We start from the raw sequence: 27704 nt of genomic DNA on the forward strand, positions 1-27704 counted from the left end.
CAGCAGAGTCACACCACCCCCTTTGCCTCTCTTCCTACCACTCCAATACAATGTGATAACTTGGACATTCCGCTCAAATGGTTGTTAACACATTTCACTGTATGTTTCGATATATATGTATAAATAAATATTCAAATAAATCCTCTGGCAGCTCATCCACATAACGGCTGCTGTCTGGATGAAAATTATCTCTACCCTCTCACCTTAAACCTGTGCCTTCTAGTTCCTGATTCCCCAGGAAGAAGACTGCGTGCAAGCACCCAATGTGTACCCCTCATAATTCTCCATTACCCCTCATAATTCTCCATCACCCCTCATAATTCTCCATTACCCTTCATAATTCTCCATCACCCCTCATAATTCTCCTTCACCTCTCATAATTCTCCATCACCCCTCATAATTCTCCATTACCCCTCATAATTCTCCATTACCCTTCATAATTCTCCATCACCCCTCATAATTCTCTATGACCCCTCATAATTCTCCACCACCCCTCATAATACTCCATTACCCCTCATAATTCTCCATCACCCCTCATAATTCTCCATTACCCTTCATAATTCTCCATCACCCCTCATAATTCTCCATTACCCCTCATAATTCTCCATCATCCCTCATAATTCTCCATTACCCCTCATAATTCTCCATTACCCTTCATAATTCTCCATCATCCCTCATAATTCTCCATCACCCCTCATAATTCTCCATGACCCCTCATAAATCTCCACCACCCCTCATAATTCTCCATGACCCCTCATAATTCTCCATTACCCTCATAATTCTCCATCACCCTCATAATTCTCCGTTACCCCTCATAATTCTCCATCACCCCTCATAATTCTCCATCACCCCTCATAATTCTCCATTACCCCTCATAATTCTCCATCACCCCTCATAATTCTCCATTACCCTCATAATTCTCCATTACCCCTCATAATTCTCCATTACCCCTCATAATTCATCATCCCTCATAATTCTCCATGACCCCTCATAAATCTCCACCACCCCTCATAATTCTCCATGACCCCTCATAAATCTCCACCACCCCTCATAATCTCCATTACCCCTCATAATTCTCCACCACCCCTCATAATTCTCCATTACCCTTCATAATTCTCCATCACCCCTCATAATTCTCCATCACCCCTCATAATTCTCCATTACCCTCATAATTCTCCATCACCCCTCATAATTCTCCATTATCCTTCATAATTCTCCATCACCCCTCATAATTCTCCATCACCCCTCATAATTCTCCATTACCCTTCATAATTCTCGATCACCCCTCATAATTCTCCTTCACCTCTCATAATTCTCCACCACCCCTCATAATTCTCCATTACCCCTCATAATTCTCCACCACCCCTCATAATTCTCCATTACCCTTCATAATTCTCCATCACCCCTCATAATTCTCCATTACCCTCATAATTCTCCATTACCCTTCATAATTCTCCATCACCCCTCATAATTCTCCATTACCCCTCATAATTCTCCACCACCCCTCATAATCCTCCATTACCCTCATAATTCTCCATTACCCCTCATAATTCTCCATCATCCCTCATAATTCTCCATAACCCCTCATAATTCTCCACCACCCCTCATAATTCTCCATTACCCTTCATAATTCTCCATCACCCCTCATAATTCTCCATTACCCCTCATAATTCTCCATCATCCCTCATAATTCTCCATTACCCCTCATAATTCTCCATTACCCTTCATAATTCTCCATCATCCCTCATAATTCTCCATCACCCCTCATAATTCTCCATGACCCCTCATAAATCTCCACCACCCCTCATAATTCTCCATGACCCCTCATAATTCTCCATTACCCTCATAATTCTCCATCACCCTCATAATTCTCCGTTACCCCTCATAATTCTCCATCACCCCTCATAATTCTCCATCACCCCTCATAATTCTCCATTACCCCTCATAATTCTCCATCACCCCTCATAATTCTCCATTACCCTCATAATTCTCCATTACCCCTCATAATTCTCCATTACCCCTCATAATTCATCATCCCTCATAATTCTCCATGACCCCTCATAAATCTCCACCACCCCTCATAATTCTCCATGACCCCTCATAAATCTCCACCACCCCTCATAATCTCCATTACCCCTCATAATTCTCCACCACCCCTCATAATTCTCCATTACCCTTCATAATTCTCCATCACCCCTCATAATTCTCCATCACCCCTCATAATTCTCCATTACCCTCATAATTCTCCATCACCCCTCATAATTCTCCATTATCCTTCATAATTCTCCATCACCCCTCATAATTCTCCATCACCCCTCATAATTCTCCATTACCCTTCATAATTCTCGATCACCCCTCATAATTCTCCTTCACCTCTCATAATTCTCCACCACCCCTCATAATTCTCCATTACCCCTCATAATTCTCCACCACCCCTCATAATTCTCCATTACCCTTCATAATTCTCCATCACCCCTCATAATTCTCCATTACCCTCATAATTCTCCATTACCCTTCATAATTCTCCATCACCCCTCATAATTCTCCATTACCCCTCATAATTCTCCACCACCCCTCATAATCCTCCATTACCCTCATAATTCTCCATTACCCCTCATAATTCTCCATCATCCCTCATAATTCTCCATAACCCCTCATAATTCTCCACCACCCCTCATAATTCTCCATTACCCTTCATAATTCTCCATCACCCCTCATAATTCTCTATGACCCCTCATAATTCTCCACCACCCCTCATAATACATTACCCCTCATAATTCTCCATCACCCCTCATAATTCTCCACCACCCCTCATAATTCTCCATTACCCTTCATAATTCTCCATCACCCCTCATAATTCTCTATGACCCCTCATAATTCTCCACCACCCCTCATAATACTCCATTACCCCTCATAATTCTCCATCACCCCTCATAATTCTCCATTACCCTTCATAATTCTCCATCACCCCTCATAATTCTCCATTACCCCTCATAATTCTCCATCATCCCTCATAATTCTCCATGACCCCTCATAAATCTCCACCATCCCTCATAATTCTCCATTACCCCTCATAATTCTCCATTACCCTTCATAATTCTCCATCATCCCTCATAATTCTCCATCACCCCTCATAATTCTCCATGACCCCTCATAAATCTCCACCACCCCTCATAATTCTCCATGACCCCTCATAATTCTCCATTACCCTCATAATTCTCCATCACCCTCATAATTCTCCGTTACCCCTCATAATTCTCCATCACCCCTCATAATTCTCCATTACCCCTCATAATTCTCCATCACCTCATAATTCTCCATTACCCCTCGTGCTCCTGTGAAAGAAAGCCCAACCTGTTCAACCTCTCTCCATAATTCCGTCCCTCCTTATAAATCTCCTCTTCACTCTTTGAATCTTAATTTCATCCTTCCTGTAGCAGGATGAGCAAAACTGAGCTCAATATTCCAGGCGTAGCCTCACCAATGTCTTGTACAACTGCACCAGAATATCCCAACTCCTACCAGGATCTGAAATGTCAGCATTTCCTGCCACAGATGTTGCCTGACCTGCTGAGTTCTTCCAGCAGATTATTTATTGCTCCACATTCCAGTATCTGCTGTCTCTTGTGTTGCAGCTGCTATGCTCAATGTCCTGCCATGTACTTGTACTCCTGGGTTCCTCTGTTCAAATGCCCCAGGGTCGATGCTCTTACAAATCAAGAATCTATTAACCTCTGCCTTAGATATACCCAATGACCTGGCCTCCACAGCCTCCTGTGGTAATGATTTCCACAGACTCCCCCCCCCCACCCCCGGCTAAAGAAATTCCTCCTCTTCTCCGTTCTAAAGGGACACTCTTCTATTCTGAGGCTGTGCCCCCTGGCCCCAGACTCTTCCTCTATGGAAACATAGCAGCAATTCACCTTCAGCGGGGGTGCAGGGGTGAAAAAAGGCCATGGCATCAAATTCCTGAAGTGATTTACAACCTGTTTTTAATTTGTTAAAATGATATCTCAATTTCTATGCTGATATCTCAGTGACTTGAGTTAACAGCCTTTTCTTACCCTGCTCACCTTTAACCCACCTTACAGGGAACACAGAGGTCACATCTAGGTACAGAACCTCTAGAAACCAGGAATGGAGCCAAGGAACCTACATTAGCATGCGCCTTATTGACTGCATCTTCCCCAACTGCAATAAAATGCTCATGAGGAAGTCCTACCCTCATCAAGTGTGGAAAATGTGGGCAAGGTTCCTTTAGCTGGCACAGAAAGGTTTTCGAATAACTTGGAAATATGAACCTTTGGCAAACTGTCCCATTCCTTCACCCTGTTTCACACACAATTAGACATTAACTAAACTGCTTAGAGGATTGGGATTGGTTTGGTGCAATATGCAGAATAAAGTGTAAAAGCTACTAAAAAAAAGTGGCATATGACATACTTTCCCTTCCTTTATGAAGGGTTTTGACAGGAAATGTTGATTGCTTGTCCATTTTTATTTTATTTAGAGATACATCATGGTAACAAACCTTTCCAGCCCAACAAACCCATATGCATGAGACCCATTAATCTACTAACTTGAACACAAGGAAATCTACAGATACTGGAAATTCAAGCCCCACACACAAATTGCTGGTGGAATACCATAGATGCTGCCTGGCCTGCTGCGTTCCACCAGCAATTTGTGTGTGTTGCTTGAATCTACTAACTTGTACTTCTTTGAAATGTGGAGGAGACCAGAATGCCTGGGAGAATGTATAAACTCCTTACAGAGAGCGGCAGAATTGAACCCTGGGTCACTGGTGCTGTCATAGTGTTATGCTAACCACTACAATACTGTGCACCCCCAAGATTTATATCCCTTCATAGCTGCCTCCTGACTTGCTGAGTTCCTTCAGAATTTTGTGTGTGCTGCACTAGATTTCCAGAACTTCTTGTGATTGTGGACATATTTTCCTTGTCCTCACTCTCAACTCGCTTGGACAACGACCATGGCCAGGAGCAAATAATCTGATCAGGAGCTCCACCCCATGGCACACCGTGGGACTGCAACAGTCCTCAGCTTCTGCTTTTGAACACAACAGATTCTGCAGACGCTGGAAATCCAGAGCACACGCACAAAATGCTGGAGGAACTCTGCAGGTCAGGCAATATCTCTGGAGAGGAATAAATAGTTGATGTTTTGGCCATAAATCCTTCATCAGGAATCAAAAGGAAGGGGCCAGAAGAAGGTGATGGTGGGGGCAAGGGGAAGGATTATAAACCTGCAGGTGTTTACAGTGAGGTGCAGTGAAAAGCTTTTGTCTGTATGCTCTCCAGACAGATCACACCATACGTGTGATCATACATTACAGTAGTAAAAGGAAGACAGAGTTAACATTTGAGAGAATATGCAGTGCAGGTAGACAAATAAAGTGCGAGGGCCATTACAAGGTAGATTGTGAGATTAAGTATTGATCTTTTAGTGTACATAGAACAAAGAACATAGGTCCTTCAGCCCATGACATAGTGCCGATATTTAACCTACTCTACAATCAATCCAACCCTTCCCTCCCACAGATCCTTCCATTTTTCCCTTCATCCATGTGTCTAAAGAGTTTCTTAAATGTCCCATTGGAATCTGCATCTACCACTATCCACGCACACAGCACTCTCTGTGCAAAAAGCCCCCAGTACCCCTGGCATTCCCCTGATATTTCCCTCCAATCACCTTAAAATGGTGACCTCACTCAAGCCAGCTCTCATCCTCCTTGGCTCCAAAGCGAAAAGACCTAGCTTGCTCATAAGCCATTCTCTCTAATCCAGGCAGCATCCTGGTAAATATCTTCTGCACCCTCTCTAAAGCTTCCACATCCTTCCTATAATGAGGTGACCAGAACTGAACACAATACTCAAAGTATGGTCTAACCAGAGTTTTATATAGCTGAAACATTACCTCGTGGCTCGAACTCAACTCCCTAACTAACAAGCGCCAACACGCCATATGCCTTCTTAAGCACACTATCAACTTGCTTAGCAAATTGAGGGATCTATGGACACAGAGACCCCAAGATCCCACTGCTCCCTGTACAAAGAATCCTGCCATTAAGCTTGTACTCTGCTTTCAAGTCTGACCCTTCAAGGTGAATCACCTGTCACTTTTCCAGATTGAACTCCATCTACCACTTCACAGCACAGATCTTCATCTCGTCTATGAAACCTGCAACAACTTCCTACACCACCTGGAGAGCAAGTGAGACTGCAGACACTGGAAATCTGGTGTAACACACACAAGAATGCTGGAAGAACTCAGCAGGTCAGGCAGCATCTTTAGAGGGAAATGGACAGTTGTTATGGATCAAGGCCTTTCCACAGGACTGGAAAGAAAGAGGAGTGATGGCCAGTATCATTTCCCCTCTCCTTAATACCTCAGCTGCCTATCACGCTCCTCACCTGGTTCCACCTATCACCTGCCAGCTCTTGCTGCACACCTTTTCCCCATATTTATACACTGGTTGTCTCCCCATTCTCCAGTCCTGATGATGGGTCTCGACCCAAATGTCGACTGTCCATTTCCCTTCACTGTTGTTGCCTGACCCATTGAGTTCCTCCAGCATTTAGTCTGTGTTGCTATAGATTTCCAGCATCTGCACCTCCAGAGGGTGCAGTCTGTGGACGAGAGGCAGATGGAACCAAGCAGGAAAAGCAGACTGGATCAGTTTGAGGCATTGAGGCATTTGGATAGGTACATGGAGGCGTGGAGCTCGGAGGGTTACACACCTGATATGGGCAACTGGGACAAGCAGTGAGGGTGCTGTGGTCACAGGAGATTCTGCAGCACTCACAAAATGCTGGAGGGACTCATCAGGGAGCATCTATGGAGAACCTCCCTCACCTGGTCTCACCTATCATCTGCCAGCTTATACTCCTCCCACTCCCCCCGTCCTCTTAATCATCCCTTTCATTCCTGACGAAGAGCCTCAGCCTGAAACGTTGAGGGTTTATTCCCCTCCATAGACGCTACCTGACCTGCTGAGTTCCTCCAGCACTTTGTGAAGGACGCTACGGTCAGCAGGGACCAAAGGGGTGTCTCCGTACTGTTTTATTCTACGACTGCGGAAGGCAGGAGTGGATGGAATCATGGAAGAGAGAAAGGGCACAGGGAATGTGGGTTTGTTGAAGTTGGAAAATTCACATTCATACTATGGGACTGTAGACTAGTCCAGGTGGACTACGAAGTGTTGTCCTTATAGAACAGCTCTTGCTCTAACCATTAGGTAAGGATCCCACGACGGTGTTCTAAGATGAGAAGAGGGAAAGGTCCCCAGTGCTTTGGCTAACACTATCCTTCCACCAACGGCTTTCGAAACTTCTTATTGAGACATTTTGCAAGAAATTCTCATAATGTTTTTACTATTCTTTTTTCATTTCATTACAACTTATTTCTCTTGCTTCCTGCCCACAGCCAGACAGATTCAAGTCAATGGGTATATTTAAAGTGCATGCTGATAGCTTCTTGATTAGTAAGGGTGTCAAAGGTTATTGGGAGAAGGCAGAAAAATGGGGTTGAGAGAGAAAATCAATCAGCCATGATGGAATAGTAGTGCAGACCTGATGGGCCAAATGGCCTAATTCTGCTCCAATGTCATGGTTTTATGGTTAAACTCATCATAGATCCCTTTGCTGGTTGTTGGTTCTTACTGGGCACGCATTGGTTACCTCTTCCTCTGAATCTACACTTCAAGGAATACACTGTGTTGCTGTGAAGCCCTGGGACCATGGAAGTCTCTATATTAACCACTGACTTTCTTTTAATGTTGTGCCATGTCTGATACAGGTACAGACCTGGTGTTCTCATGTCCTGGAACACAGTGCCCTGAGACAGAATTCGGTCTACAGACATGGAGAAGTGCCCTCAGTGAGGTAAGACGCCTAAAGTCGCCCAGTTTTACCCTGTCAGGATTCAAAGCGAAAAAGTCCACCTGACTTGGATTGCTAATGCCACATGTACCGAGGCAGAGTGATTCCGATTCAAAATTAGGTTTATTTATTGAAGGGGTGCCACGGTAGCGTAGCAATTAGAGTGATGCTGTTACAGCTCAGGCTGTCTGAGTTTGGAGTTCATTTCCGGCATCCTCTACAAGGAATTAGTACACTCCCTCCTGTGTGCACGTGGGTTTCCTCTGGGTGCTCCGGTTTCCTCCCATAGTCCCAAAGATGGACTGTCTGGTAGGTTAATTGGTCATTGTAACTTGTCCTGGGGTTAGGCTAGAGTTAAATAGGCGGTTTGCTGGGTGGTGTAGCTCGGAGGGTCAGAAGGGCCGGTTCTGTGCAGTACCCCTAAACATAGAAACATAGAAAACTGACAGCATAATACAGGCCCTTCGGCCCACAAAATTGTGCCGAACATGTCCCTACCTCAGAAATTACCTATAGCCCTTTATTTTTCTAAGCTCCATGTACCTATCTAAAAGTCTCTTAAAAGACCCTATCGTATCCACCTCCACCACCGTTACCAGCAGCCCATTCTGTGCACTCACCACTCTCTGCATAAAAAACTTACCCCTGACATCTCCTCTGTACCTACTCCCCAGCACCTTAAACCTGTGTCCTCTTGTGGCGACCATTTCAGCCCTGGGAAAAAGCCTCTGACTATCCACACGATCAATGCCTCTCATCATCTTATCTGAGGAAAAACTTCTTCACACAGAGAGTGGTGAATCTGTGGGATTCTCTGCCACAGGAAACAGTTGAGGCCGGTTCATTGGCTATATTTAAGAGGAAGTTAGATATGGCCCTTGTGGCTAAAGGGATCAGGGGACATGGAGAGAAAGCAGGTACAGGGTTCTGAGTTGGATGATCAGCCATGATCATACTGAATGGTGGTGCAGGCTCGAAGGGCCGAATGGCCTACTCCTGCACCTATTTTCTATCTTTCTATGTTTCTACACCTCTATCAGGTCATACATAATAAAATAAAAAGTTCACGATTCAAGATTGTTTATTAAAAATTTTCAGTACACAAGAGTAAAGAAGAGCAAAATGGTTGTTACTCCAGATATGATGCAGCATAAAAAACACAGTAAGCCTAAAGAACGCAATAAATATAAAAACAATCAGATGAAACACAATGTACAGGTTATAAACCATACATAGGCTGACTGTATGTACATAAATTGACACTAGGTGAGGTGTAAGTAGTGGGTTAATAGGTGGAAGTGTTGATCAGCCCGATGGCTTGGGGGAAGTCATTGTTTTTAAGCCTAGTGATCCTGGCATAGATGCTATGTAGCCTCTTCCCTGATGGGAGTGGGACCAACAGTCCAGGAGTCTTAAAACACACAGAGGAATGTATTAACAACCAACACAACCTGGGGATGTGCTGGGAGCAGTTCACAACTGTCATCAGCAGAGCATGTCCACGATGTTCAGCAGAACAATACAGAACACAACAAAAAACAGAACAAGTAACAACAGCAAAACAGTGAAAAGTTTGTCTTGCATGATGTACCCACAGATTAATTCCATTCAAAAAGATGAGAAATGACTTGATAGAGGTGTACGATGTTAAGGTAGAGTGGTTAGGCTGAAATATGAGGGGAGCATAATTTTCAGATGATTGGAGCAAAGCGTGAGGGTTAGGTTTTCTACACATAGAGTGGTGGCTGTACTGCCAGGGATAGTGGTAGAGGCAGATACACCAGGGACATTGAAGGAACTCCTTGATAGGCACATAGATGAAACAAAAATGGAGAGATATGTGGAGGGAAGGGTTAGATTGATCTTAGTGTAGGTTAAAAGTTTGGCTGAAGGGTCTGTACTGTGCTGTACTATGTTCAATGTTCTATCACACAGTGCATTGAAGTGAGAAAAGATAAAACATAACAATGCAGAAGAAATTCTGCAGATGCTGGAAGCCCAGAGTAACACACACAAAATACTGGAGAAGCCCAGCAAATCAGGCAGCATCTACGGAGGGATATACACCTCAGCGCTGCATAGTATCATAACGATTTGTGTAACACTGTAAGCCGCGTGGGTTTACTCCTGGTGTTCCAGAGATGTAGGGTTAGTCGGTAAATTGGGTATAATTGTGTAGAGCAGCTTCATTGGGCTGCAAGGGCATCTTATCGTGCTGAATCTCTAAATTAAAATTAATTTAAAATTTATAAATTAAGGTCGATCATGTTTTTCAGAGAAGGGTTCATGGAACCGAGGAGGAATGGAAAGTGTTAAGCTGCAGATCAGCCATGATCTAATTAAATTCTTGATTTGACTGGTTCCAGGTACGAGGAGCGGTGGTTGTATCGGGAATAGTCCAAGTCCTGCTGGGACTGTCGGGCATCCAGGGTCTGTTCACCCAGCACTGTGGTCCAATGGTGCTAGCGCCCATGCTCTCCATTATTGGCCTGAGCTGCCACAAGGTGGCAGCACTGTTCAGCTCTACGCACTGGGGCGTCTCTGCTTTGTGAGTACAACCGGCTTGGGTATTTTAGAGTCCTGGACTTACAGTATCGTAGAACACTACAGCACAGAAACAGGCCTTTCAGCCCAATCAGTCTGTGCTGAACCATTTACCTGCTTCGTTCCATCGGCCTGCATCCGAACCATAGCCATCCATATCCCCAATCCATGTACTTATCCAAATTTCTCTTAAGTGCTGAAATCGACCCCGCATCCACCACTTCTGCACTATCTCCCCACAGGGTCTGAGGGAACACATTGTCGGACCCTGGGATTTATTCTCCTGAATTTGCCTCAAGACCGCAAACACCTCCTCCTCTGTAATCTGTATGGGGCCCATGACCCCACATCTATGGACTCTGTCCATTTGCCAAGTAAATACAGATGTAAAAAAATCTATTAAAGATCTCCCCCATATCTTTCAGCTCCACAGATAGATTCTGATCTTCCAGAAGACTATTTTTGTCCCTTGCTATCCTTTTGCTTGTAATACACCTGCAGAAGCCCTTTGGATTCTCCCTCATCTTGTCTGTGAGAACAACCTCATATCTCTTTTAGCCCTCCTGATTTTTTGATTCCTGACTTTGTATGTAGTCTTTTTGCACAACCACTCCACTACTTGTCTTGGTGCCCTGGTTCCCATCCCCTTACATCTTAACTTTACACCCCTCACCCAACAACAGGAGAGTCTTCCGACACTGGAAATCCAGTGCAACGCACACAAAGTGAGAGGGATAATAAATCAACCAGGACGGACTGGTGGAATAGACTCAATGGGCTGAATGGCCCAATTCTGCTGCTATGTCTTGTGGAACTCAGCAGGTATATTTGACAACATTGGGTGCTTTCCCGACGAAGCAGGAAATGTAGAGAGAGGTGTGGTGGGATTCAGAAGGGCGAAGGATTCACGTGTTCCTACGTGCTGCCAGATCTTCCCATCCACCTGTAAGAATACACAGCACCTCAATGTAAAGTCTGGTGTGAGCGATGGCACCATGGAGCTGCAATCCCTAGCAGGGCACCCAGATTCTCAGGTATAGAGAAAGCACTCCGTAAATGGAAATTGACAAAACAAAGTCGAAAATAGACCTGAGCAACACAGACAGCATTTGTGGAGAGGAATAAACAGTCAATGTTTCTAGCTGACAGCATTCATCAGGACTGGAAAGGAAGGGAGACGGTGGGGAAGGGGAAGGAGTACACATCTGCAGGTGATAGGTGCAAACAGGCTAGGGGAAGGTGGGTAGGTGGGGGAGGGATGATGATATAAGAAGCTGGGTGGTAATAGGTGGAAGAAGTAAAGGGCTGAAGAAGGAATCTGATAGGAGAGGAGGGAGGGAGAAAGGGAAGGAGGAAGGACACCAGAGAGAGGAGATAGACAAGGGAACACACACAAAATGCTGGAGGAACTCCTGAAGAGCCCTGGAGAAGGGTCCTTTCCATAGAAGCTGCCAGGCCTGCTGAGTTCTTCCAACATTTTGTGTGTGTTGCTTTGGATTTCCAGTATCTGCAGATTTTCTTGTGTTTGAAGAAACCTGAAAATGGAAAAAAGAGCGAAAGGGGAGGTCGGAGAACTTACTGGAAGTTAGAGAAATTGATGTTTATGTTATCAGGTCGGAGACTACCCAAACAGAGCATCACACCTTGCTCCTCCAACCTGAGCCTGACTTCATCGTGGCCATGCACTGACATGGCAGAATGGCAATTGGCACTGTAGAAACTCCATTTCGAAAATAGTCCTGAGTTGTGAAGCAGGAGAAGCTACAGAACAGAATTTACCAGAATTCAAAACTTTGAGCTATCAGGAAGGAATAGGCCTCGATCAAATATCAGAAGATAGGCTGATGAAATGTTAAATGGTAGTAATGAGAAGAGGACATTTCCTCAATGATGGACGTCGCTTTGTTTAGCCATTGACTCTTGAGCATGATGACAAGGTTAGTGCCCATGATGAATCCAAAATAGTACACAGCCAAGTTCATAGCTCACTGAAGGCAGTCACGCAAGTAGATATGGTAGTAAGGAAGGTAAGTCGCGTGTTTATATTCATACATGAGCATATGACACGTATAAGAATCGCAACTTTATAAGAGTTTTCTCTGGACTATTGTGTGTGTGTACAGGTTGCCCCATTACAGCATGTCCATGTTTCGGAGAGGGTGCAAAATGAAAGTAAATATATTATCGAAGTACATATGTGTCAGCATACACTACCCGGAGATTCATTTGCTAGCGGGCATGTACAGGAAAATAAAGAAATGCAGAAATAATTCCAGCAAATAACCAATGGGCAAAACATAAATAAAATAATAGCAATACCAAGAACACGAGCTAGAGTGCTTGGAAATATGTCTGTAGCCTGTGGAATCATTTCAGAGTTGAGGTGAGTGAGGTTGCCTCGTGCCAGTTCAGGAGCCTGATGGAACCTACAGCTCTTGCAAACCCTTCCTGAAGGCAGTAGCTGGCTGCTGCCTGGATTAGTGTGTATGTGCTCTATCGAGAGGTTGGGCAAACAGCTTGATCTTTCTGGAGTGGTGTAGGTTGTTCAAAGTTCAACGTAAATTTATTATCAAAGTGCACATACGTCACCATATCCTACCTTGAAATTTACTTTCTTGTGGGCATTCACGGTAGATGAAACACTATAGGATCAATGAAAAACTGCATGGGGCAGAGACGGACAAACAACCAATGTGGGAAAAACAACGCACTGCGCAAATACAAAAAAAAAGAAAAATAAATAAATAAACAAAGAAACAATTAAATAAGCAATAAATATAGAGAACACCAGTTGCAGAGTGAGCCCAGAGATTGTGGAAAGAGTTCAGTGTTGAGGTGAGTGAAGTTATCCCCTCTGGTTTAGGATCCTGATGGCTGAAGGGTGTTACGTTCCCCAGTAACCGGGTAATTTCCAGCAAAGATAGATGGGTCCACCGAAGCCTGATGCTACTATTTTCAAACGTTTTTATTTATAAAGGGGCACGAACGTATGGTTAATACAAAACATTCAGATCCTATACGTCATCACAACTCAATCTAAAGCACAGGTATAGTAATAATCAATCAGAAATAAGCTCTATCGTTGTCTAGGGATAATGTAGATATATTTTGTTTACTGGATATTTAAAAGTCTTTTTGCGGTCACTGCAGTTCCACCCGCTGCCGTCGTTGTGGTGTCGCATTGGTGCACTTTTGTTAGACAGAGAGAGAGAGGGGGGATGAAAGAGTTACCTGACAGGTTTTCCAACCTGGAGGAGTTCAGTTTGTCGGAGCCTCGTTGGGGGAATGAACGCTGATCTGTGGCCTCCCCTGTAGCTAAGCCGTTCTTCCGTTGTGGGGTTGCCAATCCCAGGCAAGGAAAAGACCCACACGAACCCCACCACCAGCTGTCGCTCTCTAAACGCTGTCACAGGATCTCAAGCGCGTCTTCCGGTGTGTCTTTCGCCCCGCCTCGGCAGCCCACCTTTTATCTGGACTGGCAGGGTTGTAGATGTCCATCAGGGTGGGGGGGCGAGGCAATCCTTCCCCCATCACCCATCTCACATTGCCCTGAGATTTTGCACGTAGGCCAGTTCCTTATCCCACAAAGGTGTCTCCCAAGACAATGGCTATGTCCGAGGCTTTTGTCTTGTTGAGCGACCAGCCCACATTCCAAACCGTAAGGCTCTCTCTCTCTCTTGCGATTCTCACAAAGGAGGGGGCTGAGGTCATGACAAGGGTAATAACTGTCCCTGAACCTGGTGGAGTGGGACTCGAGGCTCCTGTTCCTTCCTCCTGGAGGCAGCTGTGAGAACAGAGCATGGCCTGGCTGGTTTGCGTATTTGATGGTGAATGCTGCTTTCCTGCAATGATGCCCCTTGTAGATGTGCTCACTGCTGAAGAGGGCTTTGCCCATGATGGGATTGGCTGTACATTTCTGCCATTCAAGGGAAGGAGACCTGCTACTGTTTAGTAGAAGCATGCTGAGAGGCATCAATAGGGTTAGACAGTCAGAACGGTGCTCCCATTGTGAAAATACCAAGGAGCAGAGTACATCCATTTAAGGTGGGGGGGGGGGAGTAAAGTGTAAAGGAGACGTGTGGGGCAAATTTTTTTATGCAGCGCAGTGGAATGGGCTGCCAGGCGGAGTGGTCGAAGCTGTTAAACTAGTGGAGTTTAGGAGGCTGTCCTGATGGCTGCCCAAAATGCCGACTGTTTACTCTTTTCCATAGATGCTGAGTTCCTCCCGCAGTTGTGTGTGTTACTTCGATTTCCAGCATCTGCAGGTTTTCTTGTGTTTGAGTTTAAGAGGAAGTTGGACTGATGCATGAATACGTGGGGAATGGAGGGATTAGGATCATGTGCAGGTAGAAGAGATTGAGTTCAATTTGCCGTCATGTTTGGTGCAGACGTTGTGGGCCAAAGTGCCTGTTTCTGCGTTATCTGTTCCACAGACATAGTCTGCTTTACATTCATGTTGTCACTTAGTCTATCTGACCATGGTATTGTCTTAATGCGCTCTATGTACAAGGCTCCATTGACACTCATGGTGCCTCTGTTGTTTAAGAAGCAGTTTCACAAATCCCAGTTCCAGGTCAGATTCAGATTCATCTCTCAGCTCTACATTGAAACATGCAGTGAAACGCATTCCGTTCAGCAGCACCTCACACCCCAGTCCCCTCCCACCTTTGTGCTGGCTGCACTGAGCTTCAAAGTTCAAAGTAAATGTATTATCAAGGTGCGCGTATATCACCATGTACCACCGAGATCCATTTTCCTGCAGGCATTGACAGTAGAACAAAGAAACACAATGATAAACCAAACATGAGGACTGACAAACAACCAACTGAGCAAATACAAAAAGACTAAATTATAAACAAACAAGTAAATAGTCGGATAGATAGATAAATAGAGAAAGAAAGAAATGGAGAGTGTGGTGGTTCGTGCGATGCTGTTAGAGCTCAGTGTTCGGAATTCAATTCCAGTGCCGGCTCCAAGGAGTTTGTATGTTGTCCCTGTAACTGTGGGGTTTCCTCCGGGTGCCTCAGTTTCCCTCCACATTCCAAAGATGTCGGTTAGTGGGTTAATTGGTCATTGTAAATTGTCCTGTGATCAGGCGAGGGTTAAATAAATGGGTTGCTGGGCTGGAACGGCCTGTTTCACACTGTATCTATAAATAAGTAAATGCTGCAGATATTGAGAAGCTGAGTTGTAAGTGAGGTGATAGATTGTGGAATCAATTCAGTGTTGAGGGGAGTGAAGCTACACAGTGCATCTCTTCGCGCGTACCCCTGCAGCCTGGAATGTGCCAGCCAGCAGGATTCCCTTACGGAATTCCTTTACCCTGCCGAGGAGAGGGTGGGAATGAGGTTGAAGGAAGATTAAGGAGACCTCTTCCCTCTTCCCTGTCAAGTGAAGGTGGTGTGTGCTTGAAGAGGAAAGGAACTGAGGTCAGGGCAGGAAAAGTTAATTAGACAGCAGGAAACTGATCTGGGAGTATAAACACCAGTACAGACCCATTAGACCCCTGTAAAAATTGTGTACAATCAGAATCAGGTTTATTATCATTGATATATGTTTTGAAATGTGTTGTTTTGCAGCAATAGAACAGTGTAATGCATACAAATACTGTAAGTAATGCAAAAAGAGTGCAAATCGCGTTCATGGATCCCTGGATCATTCAGAAATCTGATGGCAGAGGGGAAGAAGCAGTTCAAAAACATTGTTCGTGGCTCTTCAGGCTCACTGATGGTAGCAACGAGGAGAGGGCATTTATTTGTTTGTTGAATAGGCCATTCTAGCCCTTCAAGCCTCGCCACCCAGCAATTCCCTGATTTAATCCTGTCCTAATCACGGGACGATTTACAATGACCAGTTAACTTTGGACTGTTGGGAGGAAACCCATGTGGTCATGGGGAGAACATACAAAGTCCTTACAGGCTGGCGGGAATTGAACCCGGTTCATCTGCACGGTAGAGAGTTATGCCTGGATGCTGGAGATATTCTTATGAGTGCTGCTTCTGTGATACTATGCATCCATGATACTACTGCAAGCGAGTTTTTCATTGCACCTCTGCAGACTTGTACTCCTGTGTATGACAAGAAACTTGAATCCGACTTTGACTTGGACCAAATTTCACTGCCTGAGATTCTGCTGCAGTTCCAGTAGGTTCCACGAGGTGGAGCATTTGTTTCACACTTACTGTGGAATCTGAATCAGTATCAGATTTATTATTTTATTTTTATTTAGAGATCCAGTGAGGAAAGGCCCTTCCAGCCACACCACCTAGCAACCTCCAACATCCCTGATTTAAGCCTAACCTAATGCCGGGACAGTTTACAATGACTAATTAGCCTATCTGTTACATGTTTGGACTGTGGGAGGAAACTGGAGGGCCTGAGGACAACTCACACATTCCATGGGGAGGATATACAGAGACTCCCTACAGAGGACACCGGAACCGAACTCCAAATTCTGATGCCCCGAGCTGTAATAACGCAACGCTGCTGTGGCACCACTCAGCACTCGCCTTATAAAGCATGAAATTTGCTGTTTTGACGCAGCGATACAGTGCAAAGTCATACAATAAATTACAAAATAAATAAATGGGACCAAATGAGGTGGTGTTCATCGACCGTTCAGAAATCTGATGTCAGTGGGGAAGAAGTTGTTCTTAAAGCACTGGGTGTGGGTCTTCAGGCTCCTGTAGCTCCCCCTGAGGGTAGGAATGCGAAGGAGGCATGAGCTGAGGCTCCATAATAATGGGTGCCTCTTCCTTAAGGCACCGCCTCTTGTAGGGTTGTACCCGTGATGGAGATGGCTGAGTCTACAACCCTGGGCAGCCTCCACACCAGGCAGTGGTGCAGCCAGTCAGAATGCTCCCTACAAAATGTCTATACAAATTTCCAAGAGTCTTTGGTCACCCACGTATCAAATACTGAAAGCCTAGAAAGAGTGGATGTGGAGATGACGTTTCCATCTAGGGACGTCCCTTTACAACAGAGATAAGGAAGAATTTCTTTAGCCAGAGGGTGGTGAATTTGCGGAGCTCACTACCATAGATGGCCGTGGAGGTCAAGTCATTGGGTATATTTAAAGTAGAGATTGGTATGTTCTAGATTAGTAAGGATGTCAAAGTTTATGGGGAGAAGGCAGGAGAATGGGATTAAAAGGTAATAAATCAGCCATGATGGAATGACAGAACAGACTCGATGGCCCGAGTGGCCTACTTCTGCTCCTGTGTCTACGGTCTTATACTTACCTCATTTACAAAGTAAATGAGGTTCAAAGCAGGAGAGTCAAAGTACACAGATTGACCTAATGTGGCCATTCAAAGGCTCTCTATTGAATTCCATTCCCTCTTCATCCTCCACCTTTGTGTAATGTTTCCTTCCCTCAAAGGTTTTCTATACCTTTTTGAAAGTTATTCCTGAATTTGATCCCACAAACAGTTCATTCCAGGACTTGGAAACATGTTGGGTTGGAACAGTCCTTTTCTCAGCTTTATTTTGTTATCTAACCCACATCTGTATTCACTGTTTGCTGGTCATCAGAGTTCTGGAACAACAGCTACTTGTAGAGGGTGCAGAGAGGTTTCCCACGATTCCATCCAGATTACAACTGTATAGGACCCTGGTCAGACCCCACTTGGAGCACTGTGCTCAGTTCTGGTTGTCTCACTACAGGAGGGATGTGGAAACCACAGAAAGGGTGCAGAGGAGATTTACAATGATGTTGCCTGGATTGGGGAGCATGCCTTATGGAAGTCAACAAGTCAGGCAGCATCAGGAGCCTTAAGTCCCACAGCACCAGATTCAGGAACAGCTATTACCCTACAATCACCAGATTCAGGAACAGTTATTACCCTACAATCACCAGGTTCAGGAACAGTTATTACCCTACAATCACCAGATTCAGGAACAGTTATAACCCTGCAATCACCAGGTTCAGGAACAGCTATTACCCTGCAATCACCAGGTTCAGGAACAGTTATTACCCTACAATCACCAGGTTCAGGAACAGTTATTACCCTACAATCACCAGATTCAGGAACAGTTATAACCCTGCAATCACCAGGTTCAGGAACAGCTATTACCCTACAATCACCAGGTTCAGGAACAGCTATTACCCTGCAATCACCAGGTTCAGGAACAGCTATTACCCTGCAATCACCAGGTTCAGGAACAGTTATTACCCTACAATCACCAGGTTCAGGAACAGCTATTACCCTGCAATCACCAGGTTCAGGAACAGTTATTACCCTACAATCACCAGGTTCAGGAACAGTTATTACCCTATAACCACCACAGGGTCCTGAACCACCTCAAACAACCTCACTCACCTGAAAACTGAACTGATTCCACAACCTATGGACTCAATTTCAAGGATTCTACAACTCATGTTCTCAATATTATTTATTTTTATTTAATTATTATCTTCTTATGCATGTTGGTTGAACCTTTATGGCACTTGGGGCATCCTGTGAGGTGGGGAAGCTGTTTTAGGGCAAATTCCTTTTTGCTTTGACTATGTTCAAAGCTCAAAGTAAGTTATTATCAAAGTATGCATTTGTCACCATATACCACCCTGAGATTCATTTTCTTGTGGGCATTCATTGTAACTACAGAGAAACACAATCGAGTCATTGAAGAACTGCACACAAAGACAGGCAAACAACTGATATGTGTAAGACAACAAAAGGTACAAAAGCAAAGAAGAAAAAACAAGATAATAATAATAATAAATAAATACTGAGAAGATGAGTTGTAGAGACATTAAAAGTGATTTTGTAGGCAGTGGAATTAGTTCAGTGTTGATTTGAGTGAAGTTATTCATGCTGGTTCAGGACCCTGATGTTTGAAGGGTAGTAACTGCTCCTGAACCTGGTGATGGGGGACCTAAGTCTCCCGTAACTCCTACGTTTTTGTAACAGCGATAAGAGAGCATAGCCTGGATGGTGGGGGTCATTGATGATGGATGTTGCTTTCCTGTGGAGAAGGAAGCCTGGACTCTTTCCCTCTTTTTTTCATCCCCTTTGCAGATTAGTCCTCCTCGTGGTGCTGTTGTCTCAACATCTGCGATCCTGTACAGTCCCGATTTGGAGGTGGAGAAAATCCAAAGGATTCGATGTTTGGATTCGAGTCCCCATCTTTAGGATATTTTCGGTATGTACAAAAATTCCATGTGCCCACGTTCGGCCCATTTTCCCAGCTGCTGCAGATCCCTCTGCAAGCTCTGATAGCATCCCTCGCTGTCCACTTTACCCCCAATCTTGGTGTCCTCCACAAATCTGCAGATCCAGTTTACCACATTATTGTCCAGATCATTGATATAGATGACAAATAACAATGGACCCAGCACTGATCCCTGTGGCACACCACTAGTCACAGGCTTCCAGTCAGAGAGGCACCCTTCTGCTCCCACTCTTTAGCATTTCCCACAAAGCCAATGTCTAATCCAATTTGCAACCTCAGAGGTCACAGGTTAAGGGTGAAAGGTAAATCTGAGGAGGAACTCATCACTCCGAGGGTTGTGTGAGCTGCCAGATGAAGGGGTGGATGTGGATTTAAATGCAACCTTTCCCTGAAGCTAGGGTAAGTACATATATGGGAGGGGTATGGAGGGCTATAATCTGGGTGTAGGTCTAGACAGAATCACAGTTCAGCATGGAGCAGATGGGCCAAACGGCCTGTTTCTGTGCTGTAGTGCTCTGTGGTTCAATGGCTGTATGACTATAAAGCCATAAGAAGACATAGCAGCATCTCATCGAGTCTGCCCCACCATTCCATCATGGCTGAATTATTATCCCTCTTAACCCCATTCCCAAGCCTTCTCCCCATAACCTTTGATACCCTGACTGATCCAGACTGATCAGCCTCTGGTTTAAATATGCCCAATGACTTGGCCTCCACAGCCATTGGTAGCAATGAATTCCACAGATTCATTAGCCTCTGACTAAAGGAATTCCACTCCTGGCTGTTCTAAAGGGACGTCCTCATATTCTGGGACTGTGCAGGCTGGTCCTAGACTCCCCACTATAAGAAACATCCTTTCCATATCCACTCTATCTAGGCCTTTCAATATTTGTTACCTTTCAATGAGATGCCCCACATTCCAAATTCCAGTGAGTACAGACCCAGAGCCATCATATGCTCCTCCTACGTTAACCCTTTCACTCCCGATCATTTTTCTGAACCTCCTCAGGACCCTGTCCAATGCCAGCACTGGAAATACCTAAGAACATACATGCATTGCTGCATTTCAAGATGGTAGCCCATGACCACATTCTTGAGGGGCAACTGGGGATGAGCAACAAATACACTTGCATTAGGTAGATGTTTCATCAGAACCTGTTTTTCACATAGCCTAACTTCCATCAGGTAAGTAGAACCGTGGGTGTCAGGGTAGTGTAGTGGTTAGTGTAACACTATTACGGTGTCATTGTCCCGCGTTCATTTCCCGCCGCTGTCTGTAAGGAGTTTGTACATTCTCCCATGACCACTCCGGGTGCCTTGGCATCCACCCACGTTCCCAAGACGTATGGGTTAGTAGGTTCATTGGTCACGTGGGAGTAACTGGGCTGGCTGGGCTGGAAGGATCTGTTAGCATGTTGGATCTCAAAATAAAAAAAACAAACATAGAACATAGGACAGAGCTGCACCCAAACAGGCCCTTCGGCCCACAAAGCTGTGCTAAATTAACTAAACAAATACTTCCTGTCCATATCCCTCCATTTCTGCATGTCCATGAGCCTATCTAAGTGCTTCTTAAGATCCTCTTAAATACCTTTATCATATTTGCCTTCTCCACCCCTCCTGTCTTTAAAAACACTTGCTCTGGACATCTCATGTGAACTTACCCCTCTCACGCTTTACAAGCATCCATCAGGCCTCCGTTCAGCCTCTGACACGATATCCACGCCAAGTATGATGCCTAATTATACTAACTCCCATCTACGTGGTCTGTAGCGCTTCATTCCTTTCATGCTTATGTGCAGGGCTGATGGAGGGTTTTGGCTAAACCCTCAGCTGCTTATTCCCCTGCTGCCTGATTGCTGAGTTCCTCCAGCATTTTATGCGTGTTGCTCAGATATTTGGCATTCATGATTATACCTTTTCCCACCCTGTCACCTGTAAAAATGCCATTTCTTTTCTCAGTTCCTTCCTCTCTGCCCCAGGATGAGGGTTTCCTTTGCAGAACATCAGAGATGTCCTGCTTCCTCAAGGGATGAGGTTTCCCTTCCTTCACCATCGATGCGGCCCTCATCCGCATCACCTCCATTTCCCGGAAATCCATTGATACCTGCCTGACTAGCTCAGTTCCTCCCGCAGTTCACGTGTGTTGATCATGAGTCTGTCTCAGTGTTGTTTCCATCTGTTTGGTCACTTACCACTCTGAATGTGAAAAGCTACTTTGCCTCATGCATCTCTTTTAAACTTTCCCCTCTCACCTGAAAGCTAGATCCTCTTGATTTGACAATTCCACCTTGGGAAATAATGCTGACTACATAACCTATCTATGCCTCTTGGAATTACTAGCCTTCTATCATGTCTTCCCTCAGCTCCGGAGGAACCAGCACACTCCTTATAGCAAATATCTCTCTTATCCAAGCAACTTCCTAGTGAACCTCTTCTGCACTCTCTCCAAAGCCTCCACATCTTTCCCTTAATGTGGTGATAAAAAAGTATCACCCTATCCACCTGTGTTGCCATTTTCATAGTTGGAATTGGAATTGGTTTATTATTGTTACATGTACTGAGATACAGTGAAAAGTTTGTCTTCCATTCTGTTCATATTGACCAGATCATAACACCATGAGGTAGAACAAGGTAAAACAATAACGATGCAGGATAAAGTGTAACAGCTACAGAGGAAATGCAGTGTAGGTAAACAATAAGTTTTGGGATCATAATGAGGATGACTGTGAGGTCCATCGTATTGTACTAGGGAACCAGTGGTCTCAGCTCATAGTGGCCACTTGCAGCCCAAGATCCCTCAGTCCTACGTTTGAGCAAGTTGTAGGGTGGATATCCTGCAGCCAGTGACTTCCAAAGTCTTTCCACCATCTGCAAAGAGCAAGTGTGATGAAATACTCCCAGCTCGTCTGGGTGAGTGAATCCCACAGTGCTAAGAACAAAGAATAGAGAACCTAGAACACAGATCAGTACAGGCCTTTTGGCCCAGAATCTTGTGCTGAAACGTAAACCTGCTCCAAGGTCAATCTAACCCTTCCCTCCCACAGAGCCGACCAATTTTCTGTCATCCACATGGCTATCGAAGAGTCTCATTTTATTAAAATCTATTTCGAGAAACAGGCCCTTCCAGCACGACCCTCCCAATTATGCCCAGGTGACCAGATACACTAATTGCTCCACTACTATGCCGTCCAAATCTCCCTGGTATATCTGTCTCTACCACCATCTTTGGCAGGGTGGTCCACACACCCACTCTCTGTTTAAACAACCTACCTCTGACATCCTTCCTGATACTCTCCTCCAAACACCATAAAGTTACGCCGCTGTCTTACATCTGACTCCCTAAGCACAGGCAGGCACGCCGGTCGTTTCTGCTTGTCTACTTGTGTTGTCGTGCTATAGACTTGCCCCGCTCCTCCCTGATCCCTGTTGAGTGAACTATATGTGGTTTCCGATATTTCAGCTGTTCCTGCCGATCGTTTCTATGTGGATCCTGTGCGGGAACCTGCGGGAAGGAGCTGCCATGAATCCTTATCCGGGTGGAGTTTTCCAGGGAATCCTCGGCACCAACGGCACAGAGCTGGTGCCGTGGTTTAGACTCCCGCTCCCAGGTAACAGATTTCTGGGCCTGCAGTGAGGGTGGGGAGTTCCAGAGACCCGTGCTCATCTTGACAGGAGACTGGCCAGATGCGCGTTCATCTCCGGGATCCTCCTGTGTCAGAGCCTGGAGGGGGTGGGGGTATGGTGGAACAACACATTGAAAGTAGAACATGCCACAATTCCAGACTGGCAAACCTGGGCAGTTGCAATGGTCAGTCTTAACATAAGACCATAAGGTAGGCCATTCTGCCCATCGAGTCTGTCTGGTCACAATAATTTATTTCTCTTCTTGACCCCATTCTCCTGCCTTCTCCCTGTAACCCTTAACCCCCTTACAAATGGCTAGTACAAAGGGGGTATAATTTTAAATGATTTGAGGGAGGATGACAGGGATAGGCTTTTTTTTAACGCAGAGAGTGGTGGATGCATAGGATAAGCTGAAAGGGATGATGGTAGGAGCATATTTGTTAGAGCATTAGGAACATTTAAGATAGGCACATGGGTGATAGAGTGATAGAAAAATGGAGGGTGAGGGATGGAAGGAATGACTTGATCTTAGAGTAGGTTTAAAAGTCAGCACAATATTGTGGGCTGAAGGGCCTAAACTGTGCTGTAATATTCTACAATCTATATTCGACCAGCAGCCTATCAATCCATGCATTAAATATACCCAATGACGTGGCCTCCACAGTCGTCTGTGGCAATGAATTCCACAGATTCACCATCCCCTGACTAAAGAAGTTCCTCCTCATCTCAGTTCCTTTATTCTGAAGATGTGCCCTTGGTTCCTACACTCTCCGGCCAACGGTAAACTCCTCTCCGTGACTGCTCTATCCAGGCCTATCAGTATCCGGCACATTTCAATGAAGTTTTGTTTTAATAAACCTGTTAGATTACTTATTGCCATTTTGTTCATATTTTATTACAGAAGCACAAAGATGATTCGTTTCCAAATTGCTTTATTTTAATAATTGAAAAAGCATATTTTTGACTGATGTTAATAATCGACAAAACCACCTAAATTGAACCAAAATTTAAAAAGCAAATATATTCAACCCCCTTGTAAAATGCAAATTCAAAGATAGTATCAGAATTTTTTGTGAATGCTGACTTTTAAGTCACTGTAGCATAAAGAAATATTTTTCTTGAAGTTTAGTTAGAACAGTGAACATAGAACAGTACAGCACAGTACAGGCCCTTCAGCCCACAATGCTGTGCCGATCTAAAAAAAATACTCCATAATCAATCCAACCCTTCCATCCCTCACAGACCATGGCCCTCTATTTTTCTTTCATCCATATGCCTATCTAAAAGTCTCTTAAATGTCCCTAATCGTATCTGCCTCTACCACCACTCTCTGGCACCCACCACTCCCTGTGTAAAATAACTTCCTTTGACATCTTCCCTAAACTCTCCTACACTGTCAGAGAAATGTATGCAATATATATCCTGAAATGATTTTTCTTCACAACCTATCCTCATACAGCGTGCCTTCTAATCCAGGAAACATCCAGGTAAATCTCCTTTGCAACCTGTCTAATGTTCCCACATCCTTCCTCTAGTGAGGCAACCATAACTAATCTAACCAGGGTTTTATGAAGTTGAAACATTTCCTCATGGCTCTTAAAGTACATCACCCAATTAATGAAGACCAAAACTCCATATACCTTCTTAATCAACCTGCACCACAGCTTTGAAGTATCTATGGATGATAATACCAAGATTCCTATGTTCCTCCACACTGTTAAGAATCCTGTCATTAGCTCTGTATTCTGCCTTTGAGTTCAACCTCCCATGGTGAATCACTTCATACTTTTCCATATTGAACTCCATCTGCTACTTGTCAGTCCAGCTTGGCATCCTGTCAATGTCCCCCATTGTAACCTTCTATCCTATCCACAATGCCACCAACCATCATGTCATCTCTAACCTTCTACACAGGAAAGCAGTATCCACCAGGTTCAGGAACAGTTATTGTCCCTCAGCTATAAGGCTGTTGAATCAGAGGAGAATAACTTTATTCACCCCAAAACTGAACTGTTCCCACACCATATGAACTCTCTTTCAAGGACAAAGGAAATGAGAAAAATAAATGGTATTTTTACAGGAGAGAGACTGGGAAGATGTATAGTCAAGATAACCGTGGGAATTGGTAGATTTATAAAAGATGTAGATTGACTATTTTTCTCCAGAAATAGAGACAGAGAGATAAAGAAAGGGAAGGGAGGTGTCAGAAATGGACCAGGAACATTTAAGGGCAGGGTGGAAGTTGGAGGCAAAGTTGATGAAATTGACAAGCTCGGTATTGGTGCATCAAGCAGCTCGGTATTGGTGCATCAATGTGGTCGTCAACATAGTGCAGAAAGAGTTGGGGGAACATTACCAGAGTCGGCAAGGAACATGAACTGTTTCACGTAGCTAATGAAAAGGAAGGTGTATCCTTACCCCTCCCATCCATGTTCCCCTTAAAAATTGCACCTTTCACCCTTAACCTATTCCCTCTAATTCTACTCTCACCTAACCTCAGTTGAAAAAGCCTGTTTGTATTTAACCCATATCAATATCCCTTATAATTTTATATACCTCTATCATGTCTTCCCTCATCCTCCTACACTCCAGGGAATAAGTCAAGTCCCACCAATATCCTTGTAAATATTCTCTGCACTCTTCTGAGTTTATTAATATCTTTCTTGTTGGTAGGTGACCAGAAATGTACACAATACTCCTGATTTGGCCTCACTAATACCCTATACAGCTTCTGCATAACATTTCAACTCAGTACATTGATTTATGGAAGGCAATATGCCAAAAAGCTCTCTTTATTCCACAAGGTTGTGAAGGGCTGTGAATGCAAAACTACCCAGTCTTGTTAACAAGGTTCTAACCTTCCAACCAGGTCAATGGGGAGTGCCCAGGGTCAACATTCGGGCACTCTATTTGGGAACCATCATGGCACTGGGTGCCAGCATCAGCTCAGTAGGCTGTTACACGATGTGTGCAAAGGTGACGGGTTTGCTGCACCCACCAAGAGATTCCTGTAACCGAGGCATTTGCCTGGAAGGACTCGGAAGTTGCCTTAGCGCTGTCCTAGGAGGCATTTCAGGAACGTCATCCAGTATTCCCAACGTCGGAGCTTTGGCGCTAACACAGGTAGGCGGGTCTTTGTCTTTCTCTGAGTGTGGCCCCCTTGTAATGTTGTTGGTCATACAGCCCCAGTGATGTCACTTCTCACAACCGTCTAGCTGGCACCAAACTGGTGTGAAGTGTTTCCTATGAAAACAGTTCACTGCTCTTGGATTTTAAAAAAATCATTTGCTTTTTCATTTAGCAGTAAAGTTAATCAATATGCATGTTTGCTGTGGGTGGAGGTTTAAAGAATTGAGGGACAGCACTCCATACTGCGAGTCAACAAAATTTTTGAATGTGCCATTTTGGGCACACGTGCCACAGATTCGCCATCCTTGGCTGTGGGACATCTCCACCTGTGTTTTATATTGTTTCTTTCCTAAACTCTCTTTGAGCTAATATGGTGGTTTCAACTGTGACTCAGTTGAATCATATCTCCAACTGCAAGTTCAGATCAGACTCCTGGGATTTGAGATGCAGGATCCAGTGCCATACTGGTGGGCTGTTGTATTGTCCCAATGTTAAATGATGAGTATTTGCCAAATGTACATCAAAGCATACATTAAAATGCATCGTTTTGCTTCAACGAATGCCACAGTCCGAGGATTGTTCTGGGGGTGGGGGCAGCTCACGGGTGTTGGCATACTTCCCACAGGCCCACAGCTCCCTCACCCTAACTCTACACCTTTGCAAAGTGGGAGCTCTCTAACCCTAACTCTACACCTTTGCAACGTAGGAGCTCCCTAACCCCAACTCTACACGTTTGCAATGTAGGAGCTCTCTAACCCTAACTCTACACCTTTGCAACGTAGGAGCTCTCTAACCCCAACTCTACACCTTTGCAACGTAGGAGCTCCCTAACCCCAACTCTACACCTTTGCAACATAGGAGCTCTCTAACCCCAACTCTACACCTTTGCAACGTAGGAGCTCCCTAACCCCAACTCTACACCTTTGCAACATAGGAGCTCCCCTACCCCAACTCTACACCTTTGCAACGTAGGAGCTCCTTAACCCCAACTCTACACCTTTGCAACATAGGAGCTCCTTAACCCCAACTCTACACCTTTGCAACATAGGAGCTCTCTAACCCCAACTCTACACCTTTGCAACGTAGGAGCTCTCTAACCCCAACTCTACACCTTTGCAACGTCGGAGCTCTCTAACCCTAACTCTACACCTTTGCAACGTAGGAGCTCTCTAACCCCAACTCTACACCTTTGCAACGTCGGAGCTCTCTAACCCTAACTCTACACCTTTGCAACGTAGGAGCTCTCTAACCCCAACTCTACACCTTTGCAATGTAGGAGCTCTCTAACCCCAACTCTACACCTTTGCAACGTAGGAGCTCTCTAACCCC

General features: G+C 44.7%; 1 protein-coding gene across 3 annotated transcripts in view; it reads left to right on the forward strand.

Moving 5' to 3' along the window:
• slc23a3 (solute carrier family 23 member 3) overlaps positions 1-27704 on the forward strand; it is a 104136-nt gene that overhangs the window by 48854 nt on the left and 27578 nt on the right. For all 3 annotated transcript variants that reach the window (XM_073046186.1, XM_073046188.1, XM_073046187.1), the window contains 5 exons: positions 7819-7904; positions 10268-10449; positions 19466-19589; positions 23083-23230; positions 26116-26369. In XM_073046186.1, coding sequence (XP_072902287.1) covers positions 7819-7904; positions 10268-10449; positions 19466-19589; positions 23083-23230; positions 26116-26369 — 794 coding nt within the window. The remainder of the gene's footprint in view (positions 1-7818; positions 7905-10267; positions 10450-19465; positions 19590-23082; positions 23231-26115; positions 26370-27704) is intronic.

Source organism: Hemitrygon akajei, chromosome 5 (assembly GCF_048418815.1).
Source record: "Hemitrygon akajei chromosome 5, sHemAka1.3, whole genome shotgun sequence".
Lineage (NCBI taxonomy): Eukaryota > Metazoa > Chordata > Chondrichthyes > Myliobatiformes > Dasyatidae > Hemitrygon > Hemitrygon akajei.